The sequence below is a fragment of the Cherax quadricarinatus genome, chromosome 3 (genome assembly GCF_038502225.1).
Source record: "Cherax quadricarinatus isolate ZL_2023a chromosome 3, ASM3850222v1, whole genome shotgun sequence".
NCBI lineage: Eukaryota > Metazoa > Arthropoda > Malacostraca > Decapoda > Parastacidae > Cherax > Cherax quadricarinatus.
The window spans coordinates 38,865,973-38,882,059 of NC_091294.1; the positions used below are offsets into that span (position 1 = coordinate 38,865,973).

At 43.0% G+C, this 16,087-nt stretch overlaps 1 protein-coding gene across 9 annotated transcripts in view; it reads left to right on the plus strand.

The window, feature by feature from the left end:
- The first annotated feature begins 5,052 nt into the window (after window positions 1-5,052).
- Window positions 5,053-16,087, plus strand: part of LOC128706493 (SET domain-containing protein SmydA-8) — a 187,832-nt gene continuing 176,797 nt past the window's right edge. For 7 of the 9 annotated variants that reach the window (XR_008409878.2, XR_011392805.1, XM_070091330.1 and 4 more), the window contains exons 1-4: window positions 5,053-5,160; window positions 10,311-10,462; window positions 14,329-14,434; window positions 15,342-15,481. Coding sequence is in view for 7 of the 9 variants with exons in the window: in XM_070091330.1 (XP_069947431.1) it covers window positions 10,332-10,462; window positions 14,329-14,434; window positions 15,342-15,481 (377 nt within the window). In the remaining 2 variants the exon portion in view is untranslated. The remainder of the gene's footprint in view (window positions 5,161-10,310; window positions 10,463-14,328; window positions 14,435-15,341; window positions 15,482-16,087) is intronic. The other 2 variants (XM_070091315.1, XM_053801387.2) reach the window with 2 other exon arrangements.

Consider the following 16,087-nt stretch of genomic DNA (forward strand, 5'->3'; position numbering starts at 1 on the left):
TTGATTTGTATTCCTTGGAACGCAGGCGAGAAAGATACATGATAATATACACTTGGAAAATCCTAGAGGAATTCTTGCCGAAACTGCACACGAAATCACTCCCTATGAAAGCAAAAGACTCGGCAGGAGATGCAACATTCCCACACTGTATGCTCAAGGCATACAAGGTTACAACCTATACAGATGTGACAGAGTGAACAGGCAAAAGGGGGGGGTTGGCCTGTACATTGCAGAGTCACTTGTTTGCACAGAACTGCTAAATGCCTCAAATGATGTAGTGGAAGTTTTAGCAGTAAAGGTCGAGAACCAAAACCTAGTCATTGTGATAGTCTACAAGCCTCCGGATGCAACATCCCAGCAATTCCAGGAACAGCTGTTAAAAATTGACCACTGTCTGGAAAACCTTCCAGCTCCTGCACCCAACATCTTGCTCCTGGGGGATTTCAACTTAAGGCACCTAAAATGGAGGAATATAGCAAATAATATTGTTGCAGTAATAACACCAGGAGGCAGCTCTGATGAAAACTCACACTCACGCGAGCTTTTAAATCTCTGCACAAAATTCAATTTAAACCAGCAAATAATAGAGCCTACTAGACTGGAGAATACACTAGACCTCATCTTCACTAACAATGATGATCTGATAAGAAATATCACCATATCAAAAACAATATACTCAGATCACAACATAATTGAGGTTCAGTCATGTATGCGCGGAGCCCCAGACCGACATAATGAGATTAGTCACGAGGGAGCATTCACCAAATTCAACTTCAATAACAAAAACATAAAGTGGGACCAAGTAAACCAAGTCCTAACCGATATAAGCTGGGAAGATATACTAAGCAACACAGACCCCAACTTATGCCTAGAACAGATTAACTCGGTGGCACTCGATGTATGCACAAGGCTTATTCCTCTAAGAAAAAGGAGGAGTAGATGTAAAACAGAAAGAGACAGGCGCTCCCTTTACAGGCGACGGAAAAGAATAACAGAGCGGCTAAAAGAGGTCAATATATCTGAAATGCGTAGGGAGACACTGGTCAGAGAAATAGCAAGCATCGAACTTAAGCTAAAAGAATCCTTTAGGAGTCAGGAATCGCGGGAAGAACTAAAAGCCATAAATGAAATCGAAAGAAACCCAAAGTATTTCTTCTCCTATGCCAAATCAAAATCGAGAACAACGTCCAGTATTGGGCCCCTACTTTAACAAGATGGGTCCTACACAGATGACAGCAAGGAAATGAGTGAGCTACTCAAGTCCCAATATGACTCAGTTTTTAGCAAGCCGCTAACCAGACTGAGAGTCGAAGATCAAAATGAATTTTTTATGAGAGAGCCACAAAATTTGATTAACACAAGCCTATCCGATGTTATCCTGACGCCAAATGACTTCGAACAGGCGATAAATGACATGCCCATGCACTCTGCTCCAGGGCCAGACTCATGGAACTCTGTGTTCATCAAGAACTGCAAGAAGCCCCTATCACGAGCCTTTTCCATCCTATGGAGAGGGAGCATGGACACGGGGGTCGTCCCACAGTTACTAAAAACAACAGACATAGCCCCACTCCACAAAGGGGGCAGTAAAGCAACAGCAAAGAACTACAGACCGATAGCACTAACATCCCCTATCATAAAAATCTTTGAAAGGGTCCTAAGAAGCAAGATCACCACACATCTAGAAACCCATCAGTTACACAACCCAGGGCAACATGGGTTTAGAACAGGTCGCTCCTGTCTGTCTCAACTATTGGACCACTACGACAAGGTCCTAAATGCACTAGAAGACAAAAAGAATGCAGATGTAATATATACAGACTTTGCAAAAGCCTTCGACAAGTGTGACCATGGCGTAATAGCGCACAAAATGCGTGCTAAAGGAATAACAGGAAAAGTCGGTCGATGGATCTATAATTTCCTCACTAACAGAACACAGAGAGTAGTCGTCAACAGAGTAAAGTCCGAGGCAGCTACGGTGAAAAGCTCTGTTCCACAAGGCACAGTACTCGCTCCCATCTTGTTCCTCATCCTTATATCCGACATAGACAAGGATGTCAGCCACAGCACCGTGTCTTCCTTTGCAGATGACACCCGAATCTGCATGACAGTGTCTTCCATTGCAGACACTGCAAAGCTCCAGGCAGACATCAACCAAATCTTTCAGTGGGCTGCAGAAAACAATATGAAGTTCAACGATGAGAAATTTCAATTACTCAGATATGGTAAACATGAGGAAATTAAATCTTCATCAGAGTACAAAACAAATTCTGGCCACAAAATAGAGCGAAACACCAACGTCAAAGACCTGGGAGTGATCATGTCGGAGGATCTCACCTTCAAGGACCATAACATTGTATCAATCGCATCTGCTAGAAAAATGACAGGATGGATAATGAGAACCTTCAAAACTAGGGAGGCCAAGCCCATGATGACACTCTTCAGGTCACTTGTTCTATCTAGGCTGGAATATTGCTGCACACTAACAGCACCTTTCAAGGCAGGTGAAATTGCCGACCTAGAAAATGTACAGAGAACCTTCACGGTGCGCATAACGGAGATAAAACACCTCAATTATTGGGAGCGCTTGAGGTTCCTAAACCTGTATTCCCTGGAACGCAGGAGGGAGAGATACATGATTATATACACCTGGAAAATCCTAGAGGGACTAGTACCGAACTTGCACACGAAAATCACTCACTACGAAAGCAAAAGACCTGGCAGACGATGCACCATCCCCCCAATGAAAAGCAGGGGTGTCACTAGCACGTTAAGAGACCATACAATAAGTGTCAGGGGCCCGAGACTGTTCAACTGCCTCCCAGCACACATAAGGGGGATTACCAACAGACCCCTGGCAGTCTTCAAGCTGGCACTGGACGAGCACCTAAAGTCGGTTCCGGATCAGCCGGGCTGTGGCTCGTATGTTGGTTTGCGTGCAGCCAGCAGCAACAGCCTGGTTGATCAGGCTCTGATCCACCAGGAGGCCTGGTCTCAGACCGGGCCGCGGGGGCGTTGACCCCCGGAACTCTCTCCAGGTAAACTCCAGGTAAGAAAAAGAAGTAGATGTAAAATAGAAAGAGACAGGCGCTCCCGTTACAGGCGACGGAAAAGAATAACAGAGCGGCTAAAAGAGGCCAATAATTCTGAAATGCGTAGGGAGTCACTGGTCAGAGAAATAGCAAACATCGAACTAAAGCTAAAGGAATTTTATAGGAGTCAGGAATCGCGGGAAGAACTAAAAGCCATAAATGAAATTGAAAGAAACCCAAAGTATTTCTTTTCTTATGCCTGGAGTTTACCTGGAGATAGTTCAGGGGGTCAACGCCCCCGTGGCCCGGTCTGTGACCAGGCCTCCTGGTGGATCAGAGCCTGATCAACCAGGCTGTTACTGTTGGCTGCACACAAACCAACGTACGAGCCACAGCCCGGCTGGTCAGGAACCGGCTTTAGGTGCTTGTCCAGTGCCAGCTTGAAGACTGCCAGGGGTCTGTTGGTAATCCCCCTTATGTATGCTGGGAGGCAGTTGAACAGTCTCGGGCCCCTGACACTTATTGTATGGTCTCTTAACGTGCTAGTGACACCCCTGCTTTTCATTGGGGGGATGTTGCATCGTCTGCCAAGTCTTTTCCTTTCGTAGTGAGTGATTTTCGTGTGCAAGTTCGGTACTAGTCCCTCTAGGATTTTCCAGGTGTATATAATCATGCATCTCTCCCGCCTGCGTTCCAGGGAATACAGGTTTAGGAACCTCAAGCGCTCCCAGTAATTGAGGTGTTTTATCTCCGTTATGCGCACCGTGAAGGTTCTCTGTACATTTTCTAGGTCAGCAATTTCACCTGCCTTGAAAGGTGCTGTTAGTGTGCAGCAATATTCCAGCCTAGATAGAACAAGTGACCTGAAGAGTGTCATCATGGGCTTGGCCTCCCTAGTTTTGAAGGTTCTCATTATCCATCCTGTCATTTTTCTAGCAGATGCGATTGATACAGTGTTATGGTCCTTGATGGTGAGATCCTCCGACATGATCACTCCCAGGTCTTTGACGTTGGTGTTTCGCTCTATTTTGTGGCCAGAATTTGTTTTGTACTCTGATGAAGATTTAATTTCCTCGTGTTTGCCATATCTGAGTAATTGAAATTTCTCATCGTTAAACTTCATATTGTTTTCTGCAGCCCACTGAAAGATTTGGTTGATGTCTGCCTGGAGCCTTGCAGTGTCTGCAATGGAAGACACTATCATGCAGATTCGGGTGTCATCTGCAAAGGAAGACACGGTGCTGTGGCTGACATCCTTGTCTATGTCAGAGATGAGGATGAGGAACAAGATGGGAGCAAGTACTGTGCCTTGTGGAACAGAGCTTTTCACCGTAGCTGCCTCGGACTTTACTGTTGACTACTACTCTCTGTGTTCTGTTAGTGAGGAAATTATAGATCCATCGACCGACTTTTCCCGTTATTCCTTTAGCACGCATTTTGTGCGCTATTACGCCATGGTCACACTTGTCGAAGGCTTTTGCAAAGTCTGTATATATTACATCTGCATTCAAAAATTTTTGTCTTCTAGTGCATCAGAACAACATCCAATATTGGGCCCCTACTTAAACAAGATGGGTCCTACACAGATGACAGCAAGGAAATGAGTGAGCTACTTAAGTCCCAGTATGACTCAGTTTTTAGCAAGCCGCTAGCCAGACTGAGAGTCGAAGATCTAAATTATTTTTTTATGAGAGAGCCAAAGAATCTGGTAAACACAAGCCTATCTGATGTTATCCTGACACTAAATGGCTTCGAACAGGCGATAAATGACATGCCCATGCACTCTGCCCCAGGGCCAGACTCATGATGACTCATGTTCATCAAGAACTGCAAGAAACCCCTATCACGTGCTTTAACATTCTATGGAGAGGGAGCATGGACACTGGGGTCGTCCCACAATTACTAAAAACAACAGACATAGAGCCACTCCACAAAGGGGGCAGCAAAGCAATAGCAAAGAACTACAGACCGATAGCACTAACATCCCATACCATAAAAATCTTTGTAAGGGTCCTAAGAGCCAACACGTGGCGACTGCCTCAGTGCTATTTTAGCGTGTGTCGTGGGTGTGTGTGTGTGTCCGCAGCTTCCTACCCACTCACCTGCTGCTCAGTTCCAAATACATAACGTAAGTTAGTTTAGTTACCTATGTAACATTAATGAGTACAGTTGTTTTCGTTATAAACTTAGCGTTTATAGTATACTCGTGTATGTATTCAGATTTTTTTTTAATTAGTGAAGTATTTGGGTGACTTCTGGCAGTAGCTTTGCAGGATAAATGCAACAACAGGAGAGAGACAAAGCCACTATAACCTTGAGATGCACTACAGTTTTGGTGGATCTTGCTTGGTATCCCCCGAAAATCACTTGTTAAAGCAACTGCTCAAGAAGAAATTTCTGGCCTAGCTGCTAGTAATAAGTTATCACAAGTTATATACACTGATGGATCTAAACAGGAGTCTTCTGGCAGGGCTGCATCTGCTCTTGTTGCCACCTCCCTAGTTAAGAACGATAATAAACTTGTTGAACTAGGCATAAGAATTAACAACTGGGGGTCTACATTGCAAACTGAATTGTTTGCAATCCTAATGGCGCTAAAGCTAACCTATGACACTGAGTTTGACTCTGTCATCATTACTGATTCTATGTCATCATTGAAGGCACTTGACTCGTATAATGACTCCAACAACATGCTCATTGGAGAAGCCAGGTATAGATACTCAAAAATCAGGGAAAACGGAATTAATGTACAATTGTTATGGATCCCATCACACATTGGATTACTCCTTCATGATAAAGTTGATATGTTAGCCAAGAAGAGTACCCAGAAGAAGAATGTAGAATATAACTTTGGTATATCTGTTTCTAGCATTAGGAATAATATTAGGAGAGAAGTAAATAATGAAAATGATTATTATAGGAATGCAGTTAGAAGCCTGAGAAGATCTATAACCCACTATGATAACATGAACGTAGATAAGTATGTTTATGGAGCAACTTGCAATGTGAACAGACTGACTGATGTTGTAGTGGCCAGGCTTAGGCTTGGTTACAAGTACTTCTGGCAGTTTGGGAGACACACACATGATGATCAAACTAAATGTAAATTATGTGATCAGGCATATGGTCACTGTCTTGAACACTATGTGCTTAATTGTCCACTTATTGAGGAATACAGAGATACAGTATAATAATCTATGTGACATGTCAAGATATCTTATTAATGAAAATAAGATACCAGATATACTAAGCAAATTTCCTAAATTTGCATGTAACAGATAAGTGAACTGTAGACATGTAGATAAATAAAAACTCATATGTACATCTGTTAACCCTTCTGGGGCCTTGTTCCTAGGCTTTGTGTGTATCCATATGCTCTTGCGCTACCATCCACAGGATGGATATGGAGTGCACAATAAACTAGACACTTCGGTGGCAAAATCTAAATCTAATCCCCGAAAGGGGCCGCTTATTGTGGTTGTCGGATTTTTTCGTCTTCCAAGGCTTTCCCTGCGATAACTGGAGAAGCCCTCTTCTGATAGATGTTAAACTTCTAAAGTTGGTGATTCACTTAGTGGAAGATGCAGATTATTAGTTAACCACTTAGATGCCAATCACGTTTTAAAAATTGTATAATTAGTGCATAAACATGTGAGAGAACCAAGGTCGGTTCGTCACTAAAATCTAGAATATATGAGTAAAACACCAGTAAGTAAGTTTATTCAGGTATACAGAAATACATTAATTATCATACATAGCAGCATGTGTAGAGAACCTAGGATAACCCAGAAAAGTAAGACAGAGTGACTTATTTCCATTGAAGTCCTTGTGATAATTATTATTTATATTTAAAAGTTAAAAACAGGTAAGTATCTTAGAGGAGAGATAAAATTAGTTATTTTCATACAAGAAATCACTCTCCTTCTTTTCTGTAGCCTTATTCATGAGGTACATTTTGGCTCTCTTCTTGAACTGGCTCATGCTATGACAGACTTTGACATGTGCAGGCAGTCTAATCCACTCTTTTATTGTTGACTAGAAAAATATCTTTGAAGCCTGACCACTGACTCTTGGTAATGCAAACAACCCACGATGTCGTAATTACACGATTGCAAACCCCGCCCGTGGTATGGTTTGGTATTGCAAAGTTTTTCTCCCTACCCCTAGTTCTGTAATTGCAGTGGTTCCCAACCTTAACAAAATTGGTGGTAAGATACTGGAGACACTGGTTGTGAGCAATTTTATAAACGTAATTTAACTTTAGTTGGTTTACTCTGTTTTCAACATTCAGCAAGTCCAGTTGTTGTAATTCATTCTGGCCTACATGCTCTCTTGGACCCAGGTCCAGAACGAATCTCAGTATGTATTATGTGCAGTATTATCCATCCGGTGATACATGCTTCTCTTGGATGTGGGGGGGGGGGTGAATGATGCCTCAGCAGAAGCTGCATGAACGCTCTCTAGGATACAATAGTATTTAATACTATTCGTTGGTAAATGAATATTTTATTAATTCTACTTAAAAATTACATGTTAGTAAGTTATGTGGTGTATTATGAATCAAAGACAATAAGCCAAGCTCATGTTCAAACCCAGTTAGCTTCTGCTCGCTCAGAAAGCCGGGTCTCGCTGCTTCATATTACCTGTAGTTTACCTGGAGATAGTTCAGGGGGTCAACACCCCCGCGGCCCGGTCTGTGACCAGGCCTCCTGGTGGATCAGAGCCTGATCAACTAGGCTGTTACTGCTGGCTGCACGCAATCCAACGTACGAGCCACAGCCCGGCTGGTCAGGTACCGACTTTAGGTGCTTGTCCGGTGCCAGCTTGAAGACTGCCAGGGGTCTATTGGTAATCCCCCTTATACTGGGAGGCAGCTGAACAGTCTCGGACCCCTGACACTTATTGTATGGTCTCTTAACGTGCTAGTGACACCCCTGCTTTTCATTGGGGGGATGTTGCATCGTCTGCCAAGTCGTTTGCTTTCGTAGTGAGTGATTTTCGTGTGCAAGTTCGGTACTAGTCCCTCTAGGATTTTCCAGGTGTATATAATCATGTATCTCTCCCGCCTGCGTTCCAGGGAATACAGGTTCAGGAACCTCAAGCGCTCCCAGTAATTGAGGTGTTTTATCTCCGTTATGCGTGCTGTGAAGGTTCTCTGTACATTTTCTAGGTCAGCAATTTCACCTGCCTTGAAAGGTGCTGTTAGTGTGCAGCAATATTCCAGCCTAGATAGAACAAGTGACCTGAAGAGTGTCATCATGGGCTTGGCCTCTCTAGTTTTGAAGGTTCTCATTATCCATCCTGTCATTTTTCTAGCAGATGCGATTGATACAATGTTATGGTCCTTGAAGGAAAGATCCTCCGACATGATCACTCCCAGGTCTTTGACGTTGGTGTTTCGCTCTATTTTGTGGCTCATGAGTAAAATGCAAAACCATTCTCGCTGAACTGTTATTTTTTTTTCTGCTGAGACTAAGTAATTCACATGTTTGTTAATTTAAACCGAATGAAGAACTTTTGTTCACTTTTGAATATATAATTTTTTCTTATGACTAGAATACTTTGGTTCTGCAAATCTACAATAAATTGTGAATTCTGTGTTTTAAATGTTAATTTAGTTTCTTTTTTTTTGCTATAAAATTTTATTAGATGGGATGCCTGGGCTGGGATAAACTTCCTTTGTGAGTTTTATGAATTATTATGTTTACCTGGAGTTTACCTGGAGAGGGTTTCGGGGGTCAACGCCCCCGTGGCCTAGTGAGCAAATTACCTGCAGGAAGTTTACTGGGTATTACATGAATTATTATGTGCATGTAATTTGGGTGAGGTAAGTGGGACTTAATCACAGCAGGTCGCTGAACCGTCATGCCCTCGATGCCCACTCCCTACTACTCTCACAAAAAAACTAGAATTGACATTAAATTAATAATTTCAATATTTAAACCAGCTACTCTGGTAAATTAAAGTTATGTAGACTGTATGTGATTAGGCTTGCTGGGTACACAGAATATAATTATTGGACATAAATTATAAAAGTGCTATTAGAAAGGAAATTCGAATTACCACATACCATTTAATTACTGGATCATAATTATTATTTTTTTGGAAACACACCCTAACGCTACTACTACAGTTATAATTTACGATGGTCAATGCAAACTACTGTACATTATGGGTTAGCGTCACTAAACTAAGGTGTGTTCCTAAGAAGAATCGGTGTTCTCTATTTTTCCGTTCTTGTCAAAATGTAGTTTTTTCCACACTATTTATCCCAATTCTTCAGCAAGAACGTGTCAACAATTTCTAAATTATGGGTTGAGGCTGATATGCACTAATTGACCTTCGAGAACGCCTGATTACATCGCACAATTCAGGTCAGTGCTCACACATTCGGTCTCAATATGGCGTCTTCCCTTCCGCGTCACTTAGCAGGTCAAATCAGCATCACATTTTATTACGCAATTATTGTGGTGGTGTGCTCTGGTGGCTAAAGCTCTCGCTTCACACGGCGAGAGCCTGGGTTCGATTCCTAGCCAGGGTAGGAACATTGGACGTGTTTCTTTACACCTGTTGTCTATGTTCCCCATCAGTAAAATGGGTACCTGGGTGTTAGTCGACTGGTGTGGGTCGCATCCTGGGACAAAACTGACCTAATTTGCCCGAAATGCTAAGCATAACAAGGGGCTTTCTTTATAGTAGTATGTCATTGATGTCAGCTAGGCCTGTACACCTTGTACATGTACTTGTAGTAAATAAAGATATTATTATTATTATTATTATTATTATTATTATTATTATTATTATTATTCAAATTTGCACATGCTGAATTTAGGAAACCCTGCTGGTACTGCTATTGTAAATTTCATAAGAATCTGCTGAATAAGTAAGTTGATCCCGCTTCACACACGGAGGGCCCGGGTTCGGTTCCCGGCGGGTGGAAACATTCGACACGTTTCCTTACACCTGTTGTCCTGTTCACCTAGCAGCAAATAGGTACCTGGGTGTTAGTCGACTGGTGTGGGTCGCATCCTGGGGGACAAGATTAAGGACCCCAATGGAAATAAGTTAGACAGTCCTCGATGACGCACTGACTTTCTTGGGTTATCCTGGGTGGCTAACCCTCCGGGGTTAAAAATCCGAACGAAATCTTATCTTATCTTATTCAGGAATACACAGATACAGTTACATAGATTATCATACATAGCAGCATATGTGTAGAGAACCTAGGTATTTTACAACCATGGTATTGTAAAAATAATCTTCATATAATTCCTTCAGCAGCTGTGTTCGTGTCTCAGGATGACGAAGTGTGCTGTGTGTGGGTGTCCTGCCTCCCAGCGCTGTGGCAAATGTCACCTCACAGCTTACTGTAGCAAGGATCACCAGAAGCAACATTGGAAGTCTCATCGCACTCAGTGTAGTCCCTACAAGTGAGTATCACACTTAGTGTAGTCCCTACAAGTGAGTATCACACTCAGTGTAGTCCCTACAAGTGAGTATCACACTCAGTGTAGTCCCTACAAGTGAGGATCATACTAAACCATACCCCCGGCCGGGATTGAACCCGCGGTCATAGAGTCTCAATCCCGGCCGGGGGTATGGTTTATTTGCAATCGTGTCATTACGATTTCTTAAGTCATGTCGAGAGGATCATACTCAGTGTAGTCCCTACAAGTGAGTATCACACTCAGTGTAGTCCCTACAAGTGAGTATCACACTCAGTGTAGTCCCTACAAGTGAGTACCACACTCAGTGTAGTCCCTACAAGTGAGTACCACACTCAGTGTAGTCCCTACAAGTGAGTACCACACTCAGTGTAGTCCCTACAAGTGAGTACCACACTCAGTGTAATCCCTACAAGTGAGTATCACACTCAGTGTAGTCCCTACAAGTGAGTATCACACTCAGTGTAGTCTCTACAAGTGAGTACCATACTCAGTGTAGTCCCTACAAGTGAGTATCACACTCAGTGTAGTCCCTACAAGTGAGTACCACACTCAGTGTAGTCCCTACAAGTGAGTATCACACTCAGTGTAGTCCCTACAAGTGAGTATCACACTCAGTGTAGTCCCTACAAGTGAGTATCACACTCAGTGTAGTCCCTACAAGTGAGTATCACACTCAGTGTAGTCCCTACAAGTGAGTACCACACTCAGTGTAGTCCCTACAAGTGAGTATCACACTCAGTGTAGTCCCTACAAGTGAGTACCACACTCAGTGTAGTCCCTACAAGTATCACAGTGTAGTCCCTACAAATGAGTATTACAGTGTAGTCCCTACAAGTGAGTATCACAGTGTAGTCCCTGCAAGTATCACACTCAGTGTAGTCCCTACAAGTGAGTATCAGTGTAGTCCCTACAAGTATCACAGTGTAGTCCCTACAAGTCAGTATCACACTCATAGTCCCTACAAGTATCACACTCAGTGTAGGCCCTACAAGTGAGTACCACACTCAGTGTAGTCCCTACAAGTGAGTACCACACTCAGTGTAGTCCCTACGAGTACCACACTCAGTGCAGTCCCTACAAGTGAGTACCACACTCAGTGTAGTCCCTACAAGTGAGTACCACACTCAGTGTAGTCCCTACAAGTGAGTATTACAGTGTAGTCCCTACAAGTGAGTATCACAGTGTAGTCCCTGCAAGTATCACACTCAGTGTAGTCCCTACAAGTCCCTACAAGTGTGTAGTCCCTACAAGTCAGTATCACACTCATAGTCCCTACAAGTAGTCACACTCAGTGTAGGCCCTACAAGTGAGTACCACACTCAGTGTAGTTGGACCCAAGGGGACACAGTACTGAAGTGAGTACCACACTCAGTGTAATAGTTTGGGAAGCGATGTAGTGGAGGCAGGATCCATACATAGCTTTAAGCAGAGGTATGATAAAGCTCACGGCTCAGGGAGAGTGACCTAGTAGCGATCAGTGAAGAGGCGGGGCCAGGAGCTCGGAATCGACCCCCGCAACCTCAACTAGGTGAGTACAAGTGAGTACCACACTCAGTGTAGTCCCTACAAGTGAGTACCACACTCAGTGTAGTCCTTACAAGTGAGTACCACACTCAGTGTAGTCCCTACAAGTGAGTACCACACTCAGTGTAGTCCCTACAAGTGAGTACCACACTCAGTGTAGTCCCTACGAGTACCACACTCAGTGTAGTCCCTACGAGTACCACACTCAGTGTAGTCCCTACGAGTACCACACTCTGTAGTCCCTACGAGTACCACACTCAGTGTAGTCCCTACAAGTGAGTACCACACTCAGTGTAGTCCCTACGAGTACCACACTCAGTGTAGTCCCTACAAGTGAGTACCACACTCAGTGTAGTCCCTACAAGTGAGTACCACACTCAGTGTAGTCCCTACGAGTACCACACTCAGTGCAGTCCCTACAAGTGAGTACCACACTCAGTGTAGGCCCTACAAGTGAGTACCACACTCAATGTAGTCCGTACGAGTACCACACTCAGTGCAGTCCCTACAAGTGAGTACCACACTCAGTGTAGTCCCTACGAGTACCACACTCAGTGCAGTCCCTACAAGTGAGTACCACACTCAGTGTAGTCCCTACAAGTGAGTACCACACTCAGTGCAGTCCCTACAAGTGAGTACCACACTCAGTGCAGTCCCTACAAGTGAGTACCACACTCAGTGCAGTCCCTACAAGTGAGTACCACACTCAGTGTAGTCCCTACAAGTGAGTACCACACTCAGTGTAGTCCCTACGAGTACCACACTCGTTCATTATTCATCTTCCTGTACTTGTTTCCGCTTTTCTTACCATATACTGTACCTTATATATCCCCTTTATTATGTATCCCCTTCATTCAGACAGGGATATTTCACCGAAAAATTGACATAGATTAATCATTGTACCTAACTTTAATATCCACGTATGCAGGAGTGGTTCAAAGATCATTTTTATTGCATTAAATTGTATTGTAAGTCCGTAAATTAGTTGATAACTCCCCTTTTTAACCAGGATTTTTTTATGTATTATGTTGTAACCTGTAACTTTATTTTTATTTCCTGTTATTACTATATGGGCTCATAAAAGTAATGTACCAAACTATATAATTATTACAGGAATGCTAATTATTGTATGCTTTTGTAATGCGGTGATAAATAAAGAATCGCATTCTCGTTGAAGAATCCCCCATTATAAAGATTTTTTTGCATTTCACTGTAGCTTTTCATTACAAGTTTCCTTAACATTTGTAGCCCTTCGTTTAGCCTGTCAGATTCCACCATCTCTCACGTGTTGTTAAACGGTTGGATAGTATTCGTTTATTGGCTCAGGGAGTATTTTTACAGGCGAGAAGATTGAGGGAAGAGGGGGTTGGAAAAGGCCGAGACCTTACTGTACCAAGTCCTTTCAAGGAAAGTGTTTTGTTGCTGCTGAAGGGCTCTAGGATTTATCTCTTCCCCAGTAACATAATTTAAGAGTACTATGGCAATGTGTCCATAGTATAACATCTGTATTTCTACAAGTACATGTACAAGGTGTACAGGCCTAGCTGACATCAGTGACATACTACTATATAAAAAGCCCCTTGTTATGAGCAGAATTTCGGGCAAATTAGGTCAGTTTTGTCCCAGGATGCGACCCACACCAGTCGACTAACACCCAGGTATCCATTTTATTGATGGGTGAACAGGGACAGCAGGTGTCCTGTGGAAACACGTCCTAATGTTTTCCAGTCGTACCGGGAATTAGAACCCTGGACCTCAGTGTGCTAACGATCGAGTTACATGAGCAGTGTTAGGTAAACATGGTTTTCTCTCGACCATTTAAACCCTGGAGGAAGACGGCCCCTCAAGGAAGGTTCCTTGATGTTGGTGAGGGGCTCTTGATTTAGGGAATTGGATCTGTGCTCCAGTTCCCCGAATTAAGCCTGAATGCCTTCCACATCCCCCCCCCCCAGGCGCTGTATAATCCTCCGGGTTTAGCGCTTCCCCCTTGATTATAATAATAATAATAATGGAGGAAGACGGGGTATTTTTGCTTGACAAAAGAAATAGAAATATTTTCCTCGAGTCTGATGCCGACCCACTCAGTAGAGCATTTGGCTATATGACAGAGACATTTATCTGGCTTGCTGGTCAACCATGTGATATTGTTATTATTGTTTTTAAAATGTCAGAGCCAAACTTCTAATAGGTAGGAGAAGGAATGACGTCAGGCAGATTCCTTGATCCTAGCTCAAAAATTGATAAATTGGGTGATGACAGTAGGTAGGTAAGGACTTTCATAGACTGTGCTTTGGGTCCCTGTACAGGCGATGTACTTCTTGCAGAATGTGTCATTCAGAGGAGATGGGGAGGTACCTGGAGGCGTCCCGTGACATCCTGCCAGGGGAAATAATCTTGAAGGACTCTCCTCTCGTCTTGGGTCCTCGCCAGGTTAGTGACTAACTTCTTAGGTGCTATTACTGTACTACTATCACCAAAAATTTTGTTATTTACAAATAACCCAGAAATTGGAGATAAATTTTTGACGACGTTTCAGTCAGTCTCTCGCGACTTGATTGTTATCATCACTATAATCAAAAGGAAGTACTAAACCTACTAGGATCATGAAGCCCGTGACTTGATAATGATCAATGGACCGAAACATCGTCCGATTTTAATCTTCAGTTTATAAGTAAGATGTGAACTGCTCCAGCATCGGTATTTTGACATCTTTTTTTTAATTATGCTACATAATTGCCTTGCTGCTCCTACTACTGCTAATGCAGCAGCAGCAGCAACAGAGCAGCTCACTATTACTAAACTTATTACCCCCCTATTGTAATTACTCACGGTATTGTTGCTACTTTTACAAGATTTCCACGCTAATAAAGGGATAAGTGTATGCTAATAAAGTGAGAAAGTGTATATTTAATAGCAACACCGCATCTGTGTCAGGATAGAGTCTTCATTGGTTGAGTTGAATGACCCACATTGGTCTTGTTATTCATGTGATTTGTTGAACATACCAGAATATATACATATTTTTTTTTTGGCAGAGTTCATTCAAACTCTTTTCTTAGGCCTTGTATCTTTATAAACCTTAATTTCGCATGTTATTACTGTTAAAGCAAAACTTGTACATAAACATCTTCCACAGACCGGGCCGCGGGGGCGTTGACCCCCGGAACTCTCTCCAGGTAAACTCCAGGTAATATGCCTGAAGATAGTGCCCGAAATGCCCCGGCATGATAGTGGCTTTCTTTGTACTAAACTAATAAAAAATATCAATACATATTGTAACCTTATAAAGAAATAAAATCTTTATCTTTTAAGAAGTAAAGGAAAGTCTGTCTGACAGGTGACGATGCCTGTGTGTCTAAGCTGCTTCACCCCTGTCAACGGTTCCTACTCCTGTTCCCTTTGTGGTTGGCCTTTGTGTGGCCCTGAGTGCCAGACAGTTGTCTTACACAACCCTGAGTGCCAACTCTCCAGAAACAGGTCAGTGTCTAATGCAGCGAGGAGTGTGAGCGGTGGTTATGTGTGTAGTGGTGGCCATATACTAAGAACGTTACAGACGTAAAAAAAAAAAAATTATTCGGGGGTGGAGTGCTGTCTGCCCCTTAAGCACAACTAACAGCCCAAGGGAAAAGGGGAGGTGGTGTCGTGCAGTCCTACTTTATTAACTGTGATATTGTATAAATTATAAAGGGAAGGATAAGGTATGGCTGAAATTTTAGAATGTAAACGGTATTGCATGTGCAACATTCTACGGGTGTTCATGCAACTTTTGTTAATATATTAGTATGTCATTCTGTACCGGACCTTCAGAAAGGGAAAGAAATAATGACATGGATATGTATACAGAGTGGTGTGTGTGTGTGTGTGTGTGTATACTCACCTAATTGTGGTTGCAGGGGTCGAGACGCAGCTCCTGGCCCCGCCTCTTCACTGACCGCTACTGGGTCCTCCCTCTCCCTGCTCCATGAGCTTTATCATACCTCGTCTTAAAACTATGGATGTATGTTGGTATTATAATGTAATCTCCATTTTAGGGATTAAATACTCCTGACTGGTAGTGTACTGATTAGTGGGGTCTTAATGGCC